The sequence below is a fragment of the Neodiprion fabricii genome, chromosome 5, assembly GCF_021155785.1.
Source record: "Neodiprion fabricii isolate iyNeoFabr1 chromosome 5, iyNeoFabr1.1, whole genome shotgun sequence".
NCBI classification, from domain to species: Eukaryota; Metazoa; Arthropoda; class Insecta; order Hymenoptera; family Diprionidae; genus Neodiprion; species Neodiprion fabricii.
Genome location: NC_060243.1, coordinates 30,903,210 through 30,921,065, shown reverse-complemented (window position 1 = coordinate 30,921,065; position 17,856 = coordinate 30,903,210). Strand labels below are relative to the sequence as shown.

General features: G+C 39.4%; 2 protein-coding genes across 8 annotated transcripts; one reads left to right on the top strand and one right to left on the bottom strand.

Annotated features, from left to right (window-relative positions):
- Nucleotides 1-1,503: 1,503 nt before the first annotated feature.
- On the top strand, nucleotides 1,504-5,722 carry LOC124182311 (odorant receptor 13a-like). 4 transcript variants are annotated; one of them, XM_046569414.1, is made up of 10 exons: nucleotides 1,504-1,659; nucleotides 2,512-2,990; nucleotides 3,310-3,471; nucleotides 3,551-3,731; nucleotides 4,440-4,583; nucleotides 4,661-4,761; nucleotides 4,883-4,982; nucleotides 5,097-5,201; nucleotides 5,327-5,482; nucleotides 5,582-5,722. In XM_046569414.1, exons 2-10 carry the CDS (start codon nucleotides 2,749-2,751, stop codon nucleotides 5,630-5,632), a joined length of 1,242 nt encoding a protein of 413 aa, XP_046425370.1. In that variant the 5' UTR covers nucleotides 1,504-1,659; nucleotides 2,512-2,748; the 3' UTR covers nucleotides 5,633-5,722. The 4 variants fall into 4 exon arrangements, with proteins under 4 accessions (XP_046425370.1, XP_046425371.1, XP_046425373.1 ...); XM_046569415.1 differs by lacking the exon at nucleotides 2,512-2,990 and having other exon boundaries at nucleotides 1,504-1,678; XM_046569416.1 differs by lacking the exons at nucleotides 1,504-1,659; nucleotides 2,512-2,990 and adding an exon at nucleotides 2,060-2,430.
- LOC124182287 (serine/threonine-protein kinase ATR-like) lies at nucleotides 5,687-17,759 on the bottom strand. Of its 4 annotated transcripts, none has more exons than XM_046569330.1 (39): nucleotides 17,462-17,759; nucleotides 16,995-17,200; nucleotides 16,734-16,904; nucleotides 16,461-16,618; nucleotides 16,075-16,224; nucleotides 15,780-15,981; nucleotides 15,576-15,697; nucleotides 14,898-15,466; nucleotides 14,579-14,743; nucleotides 14,020-14,490; nucleotides 13,753-13,936; nucleotides 13,327-13,689; nucleotides 13,129-13,251; nucleotides 12,808-13,055; nucleotides 12,515-12,736; nucleotides 12,184-12,355; nucleotides 11,981-12,107; nucleotides 11,729-11,853; nucleotides 11,369-11,529; nucleotides 11,059-11,219; nucleotides 10,771-10,964; nucleotides 10,592-10,676; nucleotides 10,341-10,486; nucleotides 10,156-10,272; nucleotides 9,927-10,066; nucleotides 9,627-9,851; nucleotides 9,214-9,474; nucleotides 8,850-9,075; nucleotides 8,573-8,757; nucleotides 8,302-8,483; nucleotides 8,042-8,214; nucleotides 7,802-7,945; nucleotides 7,564-7,721; nucleotides 7,258-7,489; nucleotides 6,999-7,137; nucleotides 6,800-6,914; nucleotides 6,558-6,711; nucleotides 6,220-6,453; nucleotides 5,687-6,023 (listed from the first exon to the last, which is right to left on the bottom strand). In XM_046569330.1, the coding sequence occupies exons 1-39, from the start codon at nucleotides 17,503-17,505 to the stop codon at nucleotides 5,841-5,843; spliced, it is 7,437 nt and encodes a 2,478-aa protein (XP_046425286.1). In that variant the 5' UTR covers nucleotides 17,506-17,759; the 3' UTR covers nucleotides 5,687-5,840. The 4 variants fall into 4 exon arrangements, with proteins under 4 accessions (XP_046425286.1, XP_046425288.1, XP_046425287.1 ...); XM_046569332.1 differs by having other exon boundaries at nucleotides 13,753-13,930; XM_046569331.1 differs by having other exon boundaries at nucleotides 16,995-17,197.
- Between the last annotated feature and the right edge of the window lie 97 nt (nucleotides 17,760-17,856).

Sequence of the window (17,856 nt, the reverse complement as noted above, 5' to 3'; positions counted from 1 at the left end):
GAACATGCAAAGGATGGAAGTGAGAAAGGAAGTCCGGGTGGCAATTAAAGTTTACATACATAGATACATACCTAGAAATGCTTGTGCAACTTGCTGGACGCTGGACACCTGCCTAACTGTATAATGTATTACTATGAACGGTCCGGCAGTGTGACGCAGGCCATCTTACAATCGTTCACTGTGGATCATAGAGTGCAGATAAAATCCGGAGATAGGTATTGCTCAAGGCTGGTATATGACAGGCTTTCAAATACTGTATTTGAAACTTTTGAGGAGTAGCCCGTCTCTCCTGATTCCTTATCGGTGAATATCTCCGATAGGTTCCCAACTATTCACAATCTTAACGAGGTGCCTTGATCAACGTTGAAACTTCGCGTAGTATAAGTAGTCTATGTTATAGTATAAGTATAAGTCATGCACAAACAAGCTTCTGACTTGATGCCCCTAAAACGGACTTCAATCGAGTCTCAGCATTGAAGCAAAGAGCAGCGACGTAAGGCGTGCTATGAATGTGGCCCGATTTCGTATTGTCGTCATCCATTGCCTAGATTTAATTGGCTACTGATGACCAGCCGACGAACAGGGTACAATAATAATTACAAGAAACTGAGCTGCGACGCGCTTTGCTGTTTTAGGAATGAGAAATTTTACGCTTGAAGCTGTCCCGTATCACAATTCTCAAAGCACTTATTGGAGAACAAACGTTTCCTCCTTTAACAAGACGGACAACACTTGAAGGCAGCATGTTGACCGTCAATTTTGTAATCGAACGGGCATCAGAAGAACTTGCCCATGAATTACCGTCATGTTGTATGTAACTTTGGTAACGGATTGCTACATAAAAATTGAGTACGCCTGTGGAAATAAGTATAATATTTAGATAAGGTGCTAACACACTCTAGGCATTCAGGTCACGTGGGTATTATTGATCGCAGTGGTCCACGGTAGTTAAGAACTACGGTGTTTGGCGACAAAACGTAGATCCAATATTAGAGTCCTAAGTTTGACAGAACAAATATTTATGCGTGTGTACTGCGCTGTGAATTCCGCAGGATCAAAGGCATCCGTATTTAATACGTTTGTTTTTCTGATTGAATGGGGAGATTAGGAGGGGAGAAGGTCCGAATATTATTCGACTTGTGAAAAGCAGAAAATGAGCAACGGCACGAGTCCGTAAATGCGTGCTAGAATTCGGCCCGGTTTCACTCTACCTACATTTGATCAGCTCGATGCTACTTAACTTACTAACCGGCTTCTATTCCGCCACGCGCTCTATACCCACCCCACATTTCATAATCATACTTCAACCGATACACGTCAGAGAGAGATCTTCCAGATACCTCGGGGATAATTTTTGGTTCACTACTAAGAGTGCGTTCCGAAATTAGTTTCCAATGCTGTCGACAACCTTTTATCTCTTTTGCGCTGCCGAGTTTGTGACTAGCTCTGTTTCTGTCCTAGGGAGTTTTTAGCGCTGTAGCTAATTTCGGAACGCACCCTGAAGTTTGTTCGATCAGTATAGTATACGCAATCGCACTACTTTATGCTGCTTTTTGCTTTGCAATTCAGAACCGTGTCCACAAGTGGCCATAAAAATGTGCCTTCACCTTTTTTCAACTATTACAACTCTTACTTTTGTACCTGATGATCACTAGATGGGTATAACGTGTACATTCGTGTAGGTGCATTACGGCACGTTACGGCTAACCACAATTTTCATTACGTACCTTATAATACTCACTTTCTCGTTAGTGGTTGTAACACTGCCATCTCAAAGCCACAATATTTATTACACCTATATTATTGTGCAATGTGCACCACTGTGATATTTTTTATAGTTTTAAAGGCTTACCCGATATTCCTCTAATCCGTTTTTTAGCTACACTTCAACAAGGCTAAAATTCGCCTAGGCTTACTTCACCGATTTTCCTAATTCTGTAATACGTTGTAATACATTAAACACACTAAAGACTTAGTTTTTACGTGCTAATTCGACCGTTTAAGGGGATGAGAAACGAACCTCTAAAGTTTACCCCCTTCCCCCCAAAAAATAAGGAAATCCTAAAAAAAATTTCTTTTTGCAGATTAACTTCAGGGTTGATTTTTACCGTTTAAATGGCCAGATCAGCATGTATGAAAAAATGTGTATCTGATGTTTTTGACACTTTACAACACGTCGCAAAATTTTAAAAAATCGGTGAGGTAAACCTCGGGTACAACTGTCCTTGCAAGAAATTTGGCATTAAAATGTTAACAATTATTCGACGTTGATTGTACTCGATTTTCTAGAAGAGATGAAATTGGAAACCGTTTGAGTACACCTGCCAATCAAATATTTAAAAAGACTTGAACAGAAGTTTTACTTCCACCTGTATATTTTATGCTATAACTTATAATACGAGGAAAGAAGTTACAAAATTCTAATAGAAAGTAAGAAACTGCTGAAGTTATTATACACCACTTAATTATACTTGAAGTAACAGGGAATCGTTCGATTTTCGTATTATCTAGGAGTCGCGAATAAAGTTCCGCCGCCATTATATTTAACCGGGGAAAGGCGAAACTGCGGGATTACTCGCGATGAATATCTTATTAGCATAGGTGGAACATGTTTTCCAAGTTATATTAACAATTCAAGAGGTCGATCGAGCTCACAGACTACACTGAATATATACCTAATTAAATATGAAAATATAAAACCCCGTTTCGGATGGCCGAGGGAAAAGTGGCTCGAGGCATTTTTCCACGATGACTCGTTCTCGGATGACCATTGATACCATAGAAAAGACAAAGTCGAGTTTGATAAACGGTGAAACGATGGACGTAACTTCGTACGTTTCATTGAACCGCGTTATTCTGAAATTGACTGGCCTTCACCCAAAGAGCTTGCCGCGAACTTTGACAGTCGCTTTCTTCATGCTCCTTATCGTCGTCCCACAGATTCAACAAATTTATTACTCAAGTAACCTCAATATTATTTTGGAGACAAGGTTCGTCTGGCAATTGAGAGAAGACGGATCTACGTCTGAGTTTTGTATCGCGAATTGACAATCCATGAATAACTGTTCGAAAATTTTCATCATGTTGAAGTTAGTAACGTTATCGCAACGATTCATGCTGAAGCCAAACCGTTATTTCGCCATTTTGGAATTGTTTGAAATTCAGTAGAACGCAATAAAACAAAACACACTCTTATTTTCAAATCTTAGTTCCTTCAAAATCATTTAATTGTAACAGTAAGAAAGCAGTGTTTTTTCGCCAATGCTTCGTTACGATAACGTTACTAACTTCAACCTCGTAAATTTTCAGCTCCGTCTTATTGACCATAATACTCGCACTTTTGAAGATGATTGTTTGGACGTCGAGGAGAAGAGAGATAGATGATCTGATAACGTTCATGTTCGGTGAATACTGGAATATTGCCAAACAGAGGAGCGAGACAGGGGCATCATGCTTCCTCGGATATGCCTCGTAAATAAAGTCCTGCCCACAGGATGAATTCACCCCAGCCATTATTAATCCAAGATTTCTCGATTTTATCTGTATGCAGATTCGCCAAGAAATTCACAAGGTGTTATGGTTTTCTCGTTTTCAACGCCCTGCTCGTGTTTTATACCTCACCGTTGGTCCAGATTTACATCTTGGACACCGAGGACTCGTCGAATGGAACTCGGCCGCTTTTTTTCCCTGGTATTTATCCCGAGGGATGGACGGAGCCGCCATTTTACCAGGTAAATACGAGTTGTTGTTTTTTGATTTTTCATTTCCATTAACGCGTGAAATCTAGTCCGAATCAGTCGACGTGATCAATGGTTCAAAAGTTACAGCCACAAATAGAGAAATCCTGTTGTATTTTCTCAACTCTCAATCCTAAAATGTTTTTATTGTACTTTTCGAGCTCTTGGCGATCCATTAGTCGAAATATACTGCTAGAAAGTGATTCTACGATAGGAAATTTTTGGACCTCGAGTATTGAAAAAAAAAATGAGGTTTCGCTTTGTCCCAAAACTTTCGCAGATTTTGAAAAATGCTAGAATGAATTTTTTCGATGCCATATCTCTACATCTAGGTATACATTACTCAACGCATCTCTGTCTGTCTGTCCGTATATTCGCCTATAACTCCGGAACAACTGGACCGATTTTGATTCTTTTTTTTTTTTTGGGATAACTACATAGTCTAGCCTGGTTTTAGGCTATAAATAAATGCAGCCAGATCAATAGTTTTGGAGTTACAACGATATTTGTAAACCAAGTCGGAATGGGATGACACACTTATGCTAAACTTTTACAGATAAACGAAAGTTATCTTTAAGAGTTTTCAAAATCTCGATGAGCTCTAGAAAAAAGTTCACGAGATCTCTAATAATTTTGCCGCAAGGAACATTTGAAAATATTCACACATTCAAAATATCTATCTTTGCTATCTTTACTCCGTAGCTAGCACTCTTGTCACAAGTTGTCGCAACGATTACCTGCGCGACGGTTATTTTAGCGATCGACACCCTCATCGCGTCAACCCTTTTCCACACGAGCGGCCATTTCAGAATTCTGCAAATTAATCTCCAACGCCTTGGCGACGATGTAAGCAACGAAGAATAGCTCATTTGCTGCAATTATGCATATATTTCTACACGGTAGTTTTCCTTTTTCTTTTACAGACGATAGACATGATTGATAAGCGGAAGAACGCGGAATCTTTAACGATCACTGCGAGACAAAAACTGGCCACTTGTATCAAACACCATCAAATTATACTCAGGTAAGTTATTGATGAAGAAGGTAATGTGTGATTAGTCAGTACCCATAATTATGTAAGTATTCATAGAGGTCGTGCCAAGAGTCATAACTTCAGTTTCAAGAACCTAACATACCGAATTTAGATTCTCCAAGAATGTGGACCATCTGTTCAGCCCCATAATGCTGTGCCAGGTATTGGCCAGTAATTTAATCATATGCTTGGTTGGACTTCAAGTGACCTTGGTGAGTTTGCAACGAATGAATGGTTCTCAATCGATAAACTAATCGGTTCAACACGTCACATACGTGAAAAGTAAATGTCTTTTTTTATTTTTCTTTGGTTTTTTTTTCATGCAGACGCCGACGGATCGAAGTAAAGGCGCGAAGTACTTTTCCTATTTGATGATGGCACTTTTTCAGCTGATACTATTTTGCTTCCCTGGTGACGGTTTGATAAGTCAAGTGAGTAACTAATTAGGATATCAATAGTGTTATAAATTATTGTTGTAGTCTGTTTGAAAATTGATTTGATAATTTATTCCAGACATTGTACCGTATATTTTTTATGAACACTATTTAACACGCAGAGTTTAGCTGTCAGCGACGCGGCCTACGCGACAAAATGGTTCAAGCTTTCAAAAAGGTTGAAAACGGACGTGAGATTAATCATCCTCAGGGGCCAAAAACCGGCTAAAATTACCGCCGGTAAATTCAACGTTATGTGCCTGGAACACCTGGCCACGGTATGTGTAACAGGATTCTATTAATGTTGGGTAATTCTACAGTCTACTACTTTTCACACATGACTAATATGTTTTTACGTCGCGTTTCGATGCTTTCAGGTACTCAGCGCCTCGATGTCGTACTTTACGGTTTTAAGAAGTTTGAGTTGAACGATATTGACTTTAGCAGGCGAGGTTTGGTCATTGTAAAAATTACCGGAGAAGTTTTAAAAACGTAGCAATCACTTTTATTCCTGTTAGTATAAAAGTATATTATTTACAATCTGATCCCAAGGATTTGACACATTGTAGTCAGAAACAAATAAGTAGTAAAACAGTTTTCTGACATTAAACAAAAACTCACCGTAGAGAAAAGTCCTTACAAATACGGACCCCATCCTACGTACATCTGGCAAAGATTGTCAACGCTAGTTGCTTCCAGTATCAAATGATTTGTTTGTCCCTCAACGCTAAGGTTTAATGCAATATTATCTGCTTTCTTTCCCTGCGATCTGAGCAGGCCCTTCAAACGCTGTTCAATGTTCTTTATGTTCTCCACAGCCTGCAATGACACAAAAATAATGAATACTGACCTTTTTTCTTGATGCGTGAAGATTTCGAATTGTTAATTAAGGCATTCTTCTGTGGGCGACATGGTAGTACGGATCCTGATTATTGAGGTACAGAACACTGTCGGTAAGGAAGGCGTCGTCACAATGTCGAGACTTCATTGATTGACTTCCTAGTAAGAGGCTTACCTTTTCATTCGTTTTCTCTGCTGCATCTGGCTGGTTTTTATTCCAGCTGACCAAGGGATCGTAGACGAATGGAGTCAGGACGCTGACGAGAGTAGTGGCTTGCTCCCTGAGAACCCTCATTGTAGTTTGGCAGGCCCTTCTGAATGGGCCTTCATACTTCAGCGGTCCCATGGCCTCAACCATGTTATTTGTCAGCCGAAATGGAACTCTTTCTGGCCAGTCGAAAAATTCACCCTGAAAAGATAATGCGCGTTATTTGCGTGTATAACGTAAACGAGAAATTCTTCTCAACAGTAATGGAATAAGAGTTGATCTTGCTGAATACACGATTCACGTACCCTGTTGAATAGACAATTAAAATCAACGTGGACGCAGTCCCCGCATTTTGAGTCGAATAATATATTTTCTCCGTGACGATCTCCAAGACCCAATATGTATCCAACCATAGACATAACTGCCGTAGTCCTGATGTATGCTGTTCGGGCTTCGTACCTGGAAAAAGTGTGATAACTTTGTGTGAAGTAAAATGAATATAACAGCGATTTAAGAACAAATTTCCAATGATAAATTGATGAATTACCATCCGTATGGGTCAGGGAAAGTCAGGCGAAACCATTCTCCGAGAACGGGAGGGTGTCGGGGCAAAAGAACGTCTAAAAACACTTTTCGCTTCTTTTCCAGAGAATCTCTGAGTTCTGAAATCAGAATAAAATTCGTTAGAAATTGATTAGTACTATAAAACTAATGGGAGATAGAAAATTTTCATATCTTTCACGTACGGCACATAACGTTCTTTAGCTCTCGAGCCGACATAGAGATTCCCCTTTCCTTGTAGAAGTCCAAAAGAATCGGGCGAAATCCGACCAGATTATGAACCCACTCTATCAGACCGCATTCCTCGTTAAGCGGTACCACGCTCTGAAAATTGAAGTGTGCAAGTTTTGTGAAATAATTATTATTAGTATAATTTTAAGACGAATATTCCGAGCTTTTTCAGGATCGATTTGCCGAGTATTTTTACATTTCCAATCGACTTACGTATGTCCGAATGTACAGCCTTCTCTGACGAGATTCTGGATCTTTTTGCAAGTACTTGTTAACGATATCATTGAACTCCATGAGTCTAAAGTCTCGACGCAAGTCGTCTTTCGGTTTACACATAAATAGATACTGCTTCCCATCCGATCCTCGCAGCGTTATCCTACGCGGTCTTTGGAGGGACTGCATCACCATCACTCTGTCTTCGATGCCAATAATGTGTGTCCATTGACTGAAGAGATTGAAACAAACATGTTCAATTGACGTACGAATTGGCAAGTTCCGAAGTATTTCTTCGATACTTACGTGGGAAACGGATTATGCGTTTCGATCGGTGTTACTTTTGAAGGTAAATGAAGCTGCCTGAATTTTGTTGTCGGTATCATGATCTGTCCAAAGTCCGAGGAAGCCAACAATCTTGGTAGATATTTGGATAATGCTGATACAGTAGTGAAAGCAGTCTTCTGCAAAATTGAAGAGAGTTCAAAATCCTGGTTCGTTTAAACCAGCTCATTGAATCTAGTTTATACTATTCCAGACATACTTCCGGTATCGCCCTGTTGGATAACTCGATGAGGCGTTCCCAGAGTCTATTGAAATCCTGAATTAATTTTGTATGTCGCGAGACACGAAGGTCCGGATGATTGAAAATCTCTTGGCATCGTTTCTGCCTAACTGGATAAGAGGACTGCAGAAAGAAGGAATCGGTTACAGAATGGTGGAAGCAGTGAAGCATTGTTCACATTCAAGTGGCTCTAATATAACGATTAGGATAAATTCTTACCTTGAAAACTGAGGCCATCATCCACAAGCAATGCTGAGGATAAGCGGATATCAGTTTAACCAGTATGGAGCACAATGTGTTCTGTACTTCCCGACACGGATGGCATATGCGCGATACCAATTGGCTGAAAGCTGTGAGCCACATGAATGTGGGAAGCCTTTCAAGATACACCTCTGTGAAAAAGTTAACAACTTATTAATGCTAAGTTGGTGAGAGGTCGAAATCGTCGAACTTGAAGGATCTTGGATCGAAAAACTTACCAACAAGCTTGGTCATCTTCGCAAGAGCGTCTTCGCGAATTTTTGTCGAACCGTTTGATACTTGCAGACGAGAGGCAAAGTCCAACCAAATGGTAAGCAGTCGAGGCATGGACTGATGAATGTACTTGCAGCCATACTGCAGTGATTTTCCATAGTAGTTCATCATGTGGATTTGCAAGTCTCTGAATAATTTAAATCCATACGTTATAAAATTTGTACTGAGATTACTGAAATCGTTAATATTAAAAGTTTCTACTCAGGACAAACTTACCTGCCCTTTATGTCTCTCTCCTCATCCGACATTCGGTCAACAATGCTTTCGTAATAACGAGCACAAGACAGCAAACTTTTTTCCCAAACACGCCAAACCTCTATGGCCTCCTTATAGTTGCTGATGTTACCGTCAGTATCTACATTCAGAGTTTCGTCGTTGTATTTTGCGTAGAGCAGCTTAGCCTATACAAATAACACAGATTTCAGAATAATCATATTTCACAGAAAACTTGTTTCATAGGAGAAAATTCGGACAAAAGTATTGAAATGCAGACCCTTGCACACTGCCGTCTTTCCTCCACACAAGAATCAGGAGGCATCTGTTTGTAATGAGCAGAGGGTTGAAAACAGTTAGCGAAACACCGTTTTAACGTTGTAAAAGCTTCTTCTTGACAGCCCTTTTGCCAGTACAATTGAGCCTGTTCTATGTACAATTCTTGAGGTGGACAACTGTCGCTGGCAGAAAGTATGTACATGTAGGCCTGCTGGTACAATCTTGACCTGAAAATAAAAATTTATGGAAGTGTAATGAAATTCTATTAAGATTTTCAATTGAAATTTTCGAAAATGTTAGATGCATTATGAAAATTTGCAGAAGAGATATAAATATTAAATCGTTAATAATATGATGCAGCTCACTTTCTTGCGATCTTGGCACTTTTTAACCATATTTTTCCAATTTCTTGTTTCAGAATTGAATTTTCAGTTTCAGTAGTCTGTCTGTGTAACTGTACAGCCAGGTCAAGGGTTGCTCTTCGCATGCTAAGGACGGATTCGACTCCCCTAGAAGCTCTGACCAGCTGCCCGCGCATTTCCCATTCGTCAAATATATTCGGCAGCTGTTCAGGATTAATCAACATTATGGCCGCGGCCTTTTCAAACTCGTTCAAAATATGTAGCCTATAACAAAAGAATTACTTTATTGATTTACGAGTCGCGGAAAGTTTTACTTCAAGCGGCCCATAAGCCGTACGCTTCTATGTGACTCGATCTTCGTTGTTAAAAGCCAACAATATCATACAGTTTATTGTAACTCTGAATCACAAACTTACTTCATTATCTGAGGATAGCTTTGTTGATATGTTCCTTGTCTCGAGGCTGCTCCCAACATGGAAACGAGTCTTTTTTTTATCGAACTGAGATCGGGTGGTAATCCAGCGATAAGTCCGTCCAGAAGAGACTTTTTCGCCGTATTTTTCGCCATATCATCCAGCTGGGAAAAATCAGCAAGACGCCAGAACATCTCATCATCTACAATCAGTGGCTGCAATTCGGGTCTGAAACAGGCGATAGATATGAGAACTGAAAACAGAAAGATTCAATAGTCGTCAGGGCTAAAGACAGCAACTTACCTGTTGTTAAGAATCCCCTCGGTGATGTTTGTCGCTGTAAAAGGGTGATCAAGACCGAGATAACACTGTACCATCCCTTGCAAATATTTAGGTTTGACATTTTTCCCTTGGGCAAGTCTTTCGTAACATGTTGCAGCATCCTGTCAGTGTGTAGAAAAAAAATGTGGTCACTTCTTTGCTGGGGATACACAAGGTGAACCGATGATTGCTTTGTGATATTTTACTGTACCTGCAATTGTCCACTGACTTCGTGGGCCAGTACCAGCTGCTGAAGCGTAGGAACCTCATCCTGAGTAGCCAAAATGCCTGAGACGCCATCAGGTTCTTCGAGCTGGGCGTATATTTTCTATAAAAAAGATAGGCTGTAATTTCAAGAAATTTTGTCAGATGATTTACGACCCTTTGTACACTTACCGCTAGTAAACCCGTTTCCATTGACTCGGCAAGGCCTTGATTACTAGATGCCATGTGATCCTCCAAGTACATCAGCGATCGATGGTATTCCTGGGTTTGATAACAACCCTGAGCCAGAGCCAGGCTATTGAACGTTTTGCAAAAGCCTGTGGAATTACGAAGCAAGGAGTAAAAATCGTCTCCTTTTTTTTTTTCAGTTTAGTTTCAACGGGTCGTAAAAATTATAAAAACCAAGTTTATGTAATCCTTACGTTTTATGGAATGATACTTTTCATCGCGGATTGATCTTCTCTCTCTCAGCCATCTCTGCAAGTGATCCAAAATTGAGAAGACAACCTGTTTGAACGTAGCGAACAGTTAGTGGATTTTATACTTCAGATGAATAATTTCGGTCATAAATTTTATATTAGACAGTTCTGTAAGTTTTTACTTGAGAGCAGTGAATCCTTTTATCCTCATCAGAAATTCTCGTACTATTACTTGCAGACTCTGATTGATAGCGAAGGGGACGTCTGTCGACTAGATTTTTGTCGACGCTTGTCTGTTCGATAACGTTTATCACAGCCAACATCTCATCCCCAATCTTATTGCACTCATCTGGATTTCCGTTCGCCACTATATGGGCTATGAATGAGAACACAATTTTGATATTTACACTAATTGTAAGCGTAGAATGCTCGATAGCAAGGGAAATGCAATTTATGCATGTATCACTCACACACCACATACGGGATGAATAATATCAATGATTTTACATCCCGTCTAAACGCAGGCCTGCAAGCTGCTATTAAATTTTTTAAAGCAGAGTCGTGCACACTGTCGGACATACTGCATATCCAGTTATAGGACCACTTGTTGAACGTCGAACCCTCTTCGGATCTGAAGATCGAAAATAAAATATGCACAACTGAAACGTGGTTGTATATAGAAGCAAATTAATTTTTAACCAAGTAGCGACGTTTCGTTTCAAGATTTAAAGGACGTTAAAATCTGTAAGAAATGAAAAGAAGTAAGGTAGAGAAACACACCCGTAGATAGGATGCGGATATTCGTTGTCGTCTTTGATCGTAGTAATCTTGTAATGAGAATTCAGAAAGGGATGAATCATTTGTTGTACAGTATTCGGAAACTGCTCCCAGCAGTGGCGGTTGGTCCCTTCTGGGGATATGCTGTAGGTTTTGAGGATTTCCTGAAATCATCATACTCAATCAAGTTCAAATGTTAACATTACAACTATTCTTTACCGTAAAGTGTTCCTAAGTAGACTTTAACATCACTTTAGTGCGTTCAGTTTATCCCAAAAGCGAAATTTTAGACATGACTTTATTACCTACATGTATTCAAACGGACGGACAAAAATACGTGAAGATATTGTTTTTGTGGCATACCTGTATAGCAAGAGCGAAGCAGCCCATGCTTTGAGTATTTTTTTGAGACTGAAAGGCTCGGACGAGATAGGTAAGAGCAAGACAGGCGAATTCCTCGTTAGTTTCGAAGATGAACTTGGGTTCGTCTGAAAGGAATTAAACCTGAGGTTAATAACTCGATGCTCATGAGTCGATAGGTGTTAGAAAAGTGATTTTGATTCTGAACTAGTAGAACCAAGTACTTTGATAATCCATATTCTATATTCACGTTACCTTTTGATTGGATCCTGCGGGGTAAAAGACTCGGTTCTACCGCACCTAATTCTCCGAGACATTCCCCTGAAGCCAATCGAACATTTTCATCCTTGTCCCTGCACCCATTCAACAGAGTGTCAAGTAGCTGTGAGGTGGAAGATTGTCAGCCGTTAAAAATGTTCCAAAATATTATCCAATAATTAAAAAAAACCCAAACTTACTTCAACAATTAATGGATCAACGACATTCCCACTAAGAATCATATCGTTCAAATGACTGCGAGAGTCTGCGAGAAACTTCTTCAAATATATGAGAGCTTTGTACCGTATTTCGTGTGTCTCATGCACCGTGCGCTTCAACCACATACTCAAATTATCTTCAAAGTTGTTAGGCCTGGAAAAAAAAAATTTTAGCAATCAAATTTGGCAAAGCTTCCATTCTTCAATTTGTCGTTAATGAATTTTATACAAATCAGGCACAAATCCTGCAGCTGATCAACCAATCATTGAAAAAAAAGGATAGATACTAGGCATTTTTTATGGCTCAGATTACCGAGTTAAAGCTATATGTTGTTTGACAACAGCAGCTATTTTTTCAGGTACTTTTAAATCATCGATGAAAAACAGCTCGGGTATGTAATCAGCGACTTCTCTGTTCCGCTTGATCACAAGGTACTCCATCATGGCACTGGTTTCATCAGGTCGACGTTCGAGAAGCGTTGCCAATGATATGAAGATCGTTGGAATCAAGGGCCCCAGATCTCCTACGGCAATACTGCAATGAGAAGTGTGCTATTCAAGGTAGAACAAGAATTTCGCTAGCTGCAAAAATGACGAAGAGCTCACTTGTGCAAGAAAGAGTCCCAGGCGTCGCAAACTAGTTCCTGAAATCCAGGCCTGTTGAAACTCAGCGAAGTTCGTAAAGTGCCGAGCAGCTTGAATCGCAACGGAGTCAAGTGCCTCTCTCCCATAAACTGCATCAAAACAGCTAACGATCCTAGGGCTAGTTTCTGTACAGTTTCGTCCGACCTAGAGCTCAGATTACTGTCCAGATTGACGAGGACCCCATGAAGTCTTGGCTTCAGATAAGCTGCCTTAATTTGGAATTAAAAATGTTAAAGTTTCCAGGATCAGTCTAATTACTGGGCAGCAGATGCGGTGACTTACGACGTTTTCTCTGGAGTCGAACTTTCCTTCATACTCCATGTCGAATTGAGAAAGCACCTCGAGATGTTTGATAACGTCGACGATACGGGTATGAAAATGCAGCATTAGTTCACTAAATATTCCCTGTTTGCGGAAAATACAAAGTGTAATACAACACTGACAATGAAAATGTAACATAAGCGTAAAATAATAAATTACCATGAAAGATCTGCTCATAAGATCGCTTATGCTGGTGTTGGTGATGCTTTCTATCAACAGAAGGCACTTTTGTCCCGTAGTTTCATTTTCATTGATCAAAACGTGAGGACAGATGTACTGAAAATACTCTATGAACATGTCCTTCTCGTTCATCGTTATGAGCTCAGCCATGTCGCTGCACAAGCATCTAACTTGAGGAAACTTGATTATCCAGGGAAGCAGAGTGCAGATAGCATAGTTTCCATCCTTGTGTAAGAGCTGACGAGAGCCTTGATACCCTACGCATTTAGCAGCTCTGTGCAAGGATGTGGCCAAGTTGTAGGAGTGATTGATGCAGTTGCGTACCGCCATTTCGATCATTAGCTGTAAAATAACACCGCCATTGCATGTATTCGGCGATTAAAGATATGAATCTGTATTTCTTACATCTAGAAATCCTCTTTTGTAGCGATGGTACAATAACTTTGGTGTAGTTTCGTGGCACGCAGCAATTTCCTGGAAAGCTGTGACCGCTGTTGATATTACTATGGAGTTTGAATTGGTGTGAAGAATCGTTATCAAAAACATTTTGAGCAGAGATTCCTCCATCCGGTATAGGTGCTCTCTGAAACTTGGTGTTTTTTATGAAAATACCACTATTCGATAAGAAACTTTTATTGCTTTTTCACCTTATGATAAATATCAAGTAGATACCTGGCCACTTTCTGAACAGTTTCGATTATTGTGAGATGTAAATCGAGATTTGGTGATGCAAAAACACTTTCCAGAACTTCCGTAAAAACCTGCATAATCAGCGTTTCAAACTCTTTCAAATCTGGGGAAGTGCATTTCGACTCCTCTTGAAGTTTTATCATGTTTTGTATAACGTAGACAATCGCTTTGCCAACGTTTTCACGCAATTTTTTACTATCGTCTCTGATGTACGGTAGCCATATTCTCGCTGTTGTACTGCTATTGAAGAATTTGGTGTGATTAGAGAAAGACAGAAAATTGCGAGACATTAACAAACGTTGATTCGTCGATAGGGTAGCGAAGAGTTTAAACTGCGATATCAAAAATCGCTCTACTTCAAATGGGACGCAGACTGCACTCTGTATTTCCCCAGCAAGAATCTTGTCACAATCGGCACATTTTATCACCCATTGAGTCGAGCGATCAACCTCTCTGAAATTAAATATTTTATCAAGTAATCGAATGCAACAGAACTTTTGGAACGTTGAACATATTTGTAAAATATGAACATAGCAAATACCTAGCCATCACTGCTCGCCCGGAAAGCAAACAAACTATTCCTCCCATACATTCGACTATGGCTAAACGCAATTCTTCTTTAGCCGAAGCTGCGGCTAGATTCATTATTTCCACTACAGAGGTGACAGAGTAAGATTTACCTTCCCCAATGGCAAACTTCAGATTTCTGAAAGTAATTCTCGTGTTTTTAGTACTGCAGAATGAAAAAATACATGAATAAGTAAATTTGAGAAGGGATTCTATTCTGGCCATGATCTTTCCTTGAATTATTTGAGCAGAATCGTTCTGCAAATCATTTTTTATAGTACTGAGCTACTTACCGAATACCAGCGACGGCCAGCTCAACGTAGTCGGAAATGACGCAGCTTTTGATGAGCGGAAGACGTTTTTCGAAATTTCCGAATTGGCAAAGAGTATCCAAGGATTTAATTTTCATCGTAACATCCAAGGATTTCGCAGCGGTGACAATTTGCTGTCGAATGTTCACAAATGACTGTCCAATATGTGGCAGGGATTCTAAGAGAACTTCGTGTAACTCTACATTTTTTACTTCTCTGTGCCTGCAGAGCTGATTTATATTCTCGAAAATTAAAGTTGGGTTTACACTGGATTTAGCACGCAGTTCGTTTATGAAAACTAGAGCTATGCTTTCAGACTCTTTTCCATAAAATGAAACATCAATATTGGCCTGAGCAATCTGGAAGTCTAGCCAGCTCGAACATTTCAGGATCTCTAAAGTGAAGTGGAATTCTTTACGTTGTAACTTATCAGCAAAAATCTTTCCCAAGATACTCCACGTCTCGCTAGTTAGTAATGAATTCTGTTTAAGCTTTGACATCGAACATTCAATGTCATTTAACACTAGGTGTTGCATTATCTCGAGAAAACCCTTTAAAAAACAAAAATAATATCAATTATTCAGTGTGCCTGTTTACGATGCCTTCTGCAATTTCGAGACATTAATAATAAGCGGTATTATCTAGAAAAAAAATGTTTACCGTCCAATTCTTAAGATAAATAGAACACCTGGTTATTTCGTCAGGAGTACATGAGGTTGGATTGTCCATTAAATAACGTGTGATTTTGGCGCACGCTGCATCTCTCAAAGGCTCAGAACTTACTGTAATTGAACGTTTAATTCATGACTGTTCTTCAGTTAGTATATTCGATCTTATTTAATTACAAATTGCTTTTAAACTTACCATCAAAATTATTACAGATTGTCAAATCAATGACATCATAACAAAGGCTGGTAGCAGTTGGAGAAGTTCCCATCTCGCTGACAAAATTCGTCAAAATTTCCACCCATTCTGCATCCGTGCCTGCCGATAGTACACCGAGACTTTTCCAGCTAGGAACAAGCTTGACCATCTCTATAGTCCGAACTATGATTGCGTATTTTTCCTTAATGATGAAAAAAAGAAAAATATGATTGTAGAGAAAATATGCTACGAATATGGACACGATATTGAAAAATCCTTGTGTTTTTATCGACACCTTTGGCCCAATTAGCGATCTTTGCATCATCTGCGTTGCAATTTTTAGTGCAAGGAATTTTACATCTGGTGAAGAATCAACGATCATTTTGAGACACACATCCCATAACCTTGACTGGTTCCATTGTGTAACACCAATGTTTAAAATGATCTGCAAAGATCAAACGATGGATAAAATGGGATCAGCAATGTGATTGAAAGTCGAAAAAATACATATCATAATTAAGATGCGACATGAAATTTTTTTTCTATATAGATATCGATGAATTAATTCTACTATTGTTTCAATTAGTTCATTGAACAACTCTTATGTACAGACTTGTTATTCGTTCTACTATTATGACTTGCTATGGTTGTCAAGTTGAACCATCAACCCCTTGACGTTACCTTTAATATAAAAATCTGTAGAGAATAAAGCCTTTTTTCAGGTACCCTGAGCGGCAAGGAAACGAGATCTAAGTAACCTATAACACCAGACTCAGCCTGGAATCTGGCTATTTCCATCTGATCTCCAGGCTTACAGTTTGCTTCAAATTTTACAATATCTGTAAACATAAGGACCTGAGGTTATTATATCACATAGTTCATCTCTTCCTTGCTATTCAAACCATGCTATTAGCCAACGGTTAAAAAACAGATTCAAAACTCTTTTAGACACACCTTCCAAAACATCCAGCAGCTCTGAAGATATTCGATTAAAATTCGGCGGGTAATGTGTAGCCAATATGCGCAGCATACAAGCTTGTACTTCCAAACTGCTAGAGTGTACTTCTGTACCAAACGGTGCACCCGATATGTAGAACATCGTTCCAAAAAGCCAAATTGTAAATTCTGTAATAAAATAGGTGAAATGATTCTTCGCATCACGCTAACACTTTTATCAATTTTTATTTGTTGGCGTCGATAAGCTCCTATATCTACCTGTATACTGTCTCTCAAGATTTTTGTAATTCTCTCCTACCACCTGCGGGGGAACCAAAACATTTGTCAGGTTGGCAGACCCCTTAAGAATGGAACCCAAAATGACACGAATTGTTCGTTCCGCCGTGTCGTTTTGTAGGTCCGACAATATAGCGACCAAAGGGTTGTTTATCACTCTCCATACTGTTTCTGCAGTCGCTACGCTGCTGTTGATAGATGAACCATAATAACAAATATATTGTTTCGATGATAAGAGTACAAGAGGATGAATTTACATCTGCTCATGTTCGAATTTACCGGTGTTCAAATAATGTTATATATAAGAATTGAAGGGGTTAGAACAATAAAATTAAAAAATACACAATTACAAACAAAATCACGTCTGTGATGTACGAATTTGCCGGTGTCCAAATAATTCAATACAAGTATTGGGTTAATTAATAAGAAGTTAGAATATCAAAACTTACCTGTTACTCGAATTTGATAATTCGGCAGTAGAATCGCTGCTCATGATTTTTATTTAGGTTTGTTTTCCTTGCGAACTACGAAAGACTTCGTATTGACGACACGAGATAGGAGGTTGGAATATTGTTTGGACTCGCATCAGCGAAGAATTTGCTTGACACATGCGGTATTTTGTTCAACTGAAAAGAGCACATATTGCCGCCTTCATAACTAAAGCCAAAAATTGCCAAAATTCTTGCTATCACAGAATTTACACCGGTATTCATCAAACTCCACAAGCGGTTGCAGAGCGAATTCGCGACTGACAGGCCATGCTGTACAATTCAAACTGGCAGAGTCGCGAGGGCGTCGGACCGCATGGGAAACACGGCGGTAATACTGGTCGGTAATGCAGATT

Bases quoted from the DNA above. Each gene is read 5' to 3' on its own strand.
- LOC124182287 (XM_046569330.1), bottom strand. From the start codon at position 17,505: ATGAGCAGCGATTCTACTGCCGAATTATCAAATTCGAGTAACAG. The intron at 16,905-16,994 runs GTAGATATAGGA...ATTTTATTACAG, and splicing joins TCTTGAGAGACAGTATACAG to AATTTACAATTTGGCTTTTT. The intron at 7,722-7,801 runs GTATGTCTGGAA...TCAATTTTGCAG, and splicing joins CCAACAGGGCGATACCGGAA to AAGACTGCTTTCACTACTGT.
- LOC124182311 (XM_046569414.1), top strand. From the start codon at position 2,749: ATGACTCGTTCTCGGATGACCATTGATACCATAGAAAAGACAAAGTCG. The intron at 3,472-3,550 runs GTAAATAAAGTC...ATCTGTATGCAG, and splicing joins TGCTTCCTCGGATATGCCTC to ATTCGCCAAGAAATTCACAA. The intron at 4,762-4,882 runs GTAAGTTATTGA...TACCGAATTTAG, and splicing joins CACCATCAAATTATACTCAG to ATTCTCCAAGAATGTGGACC.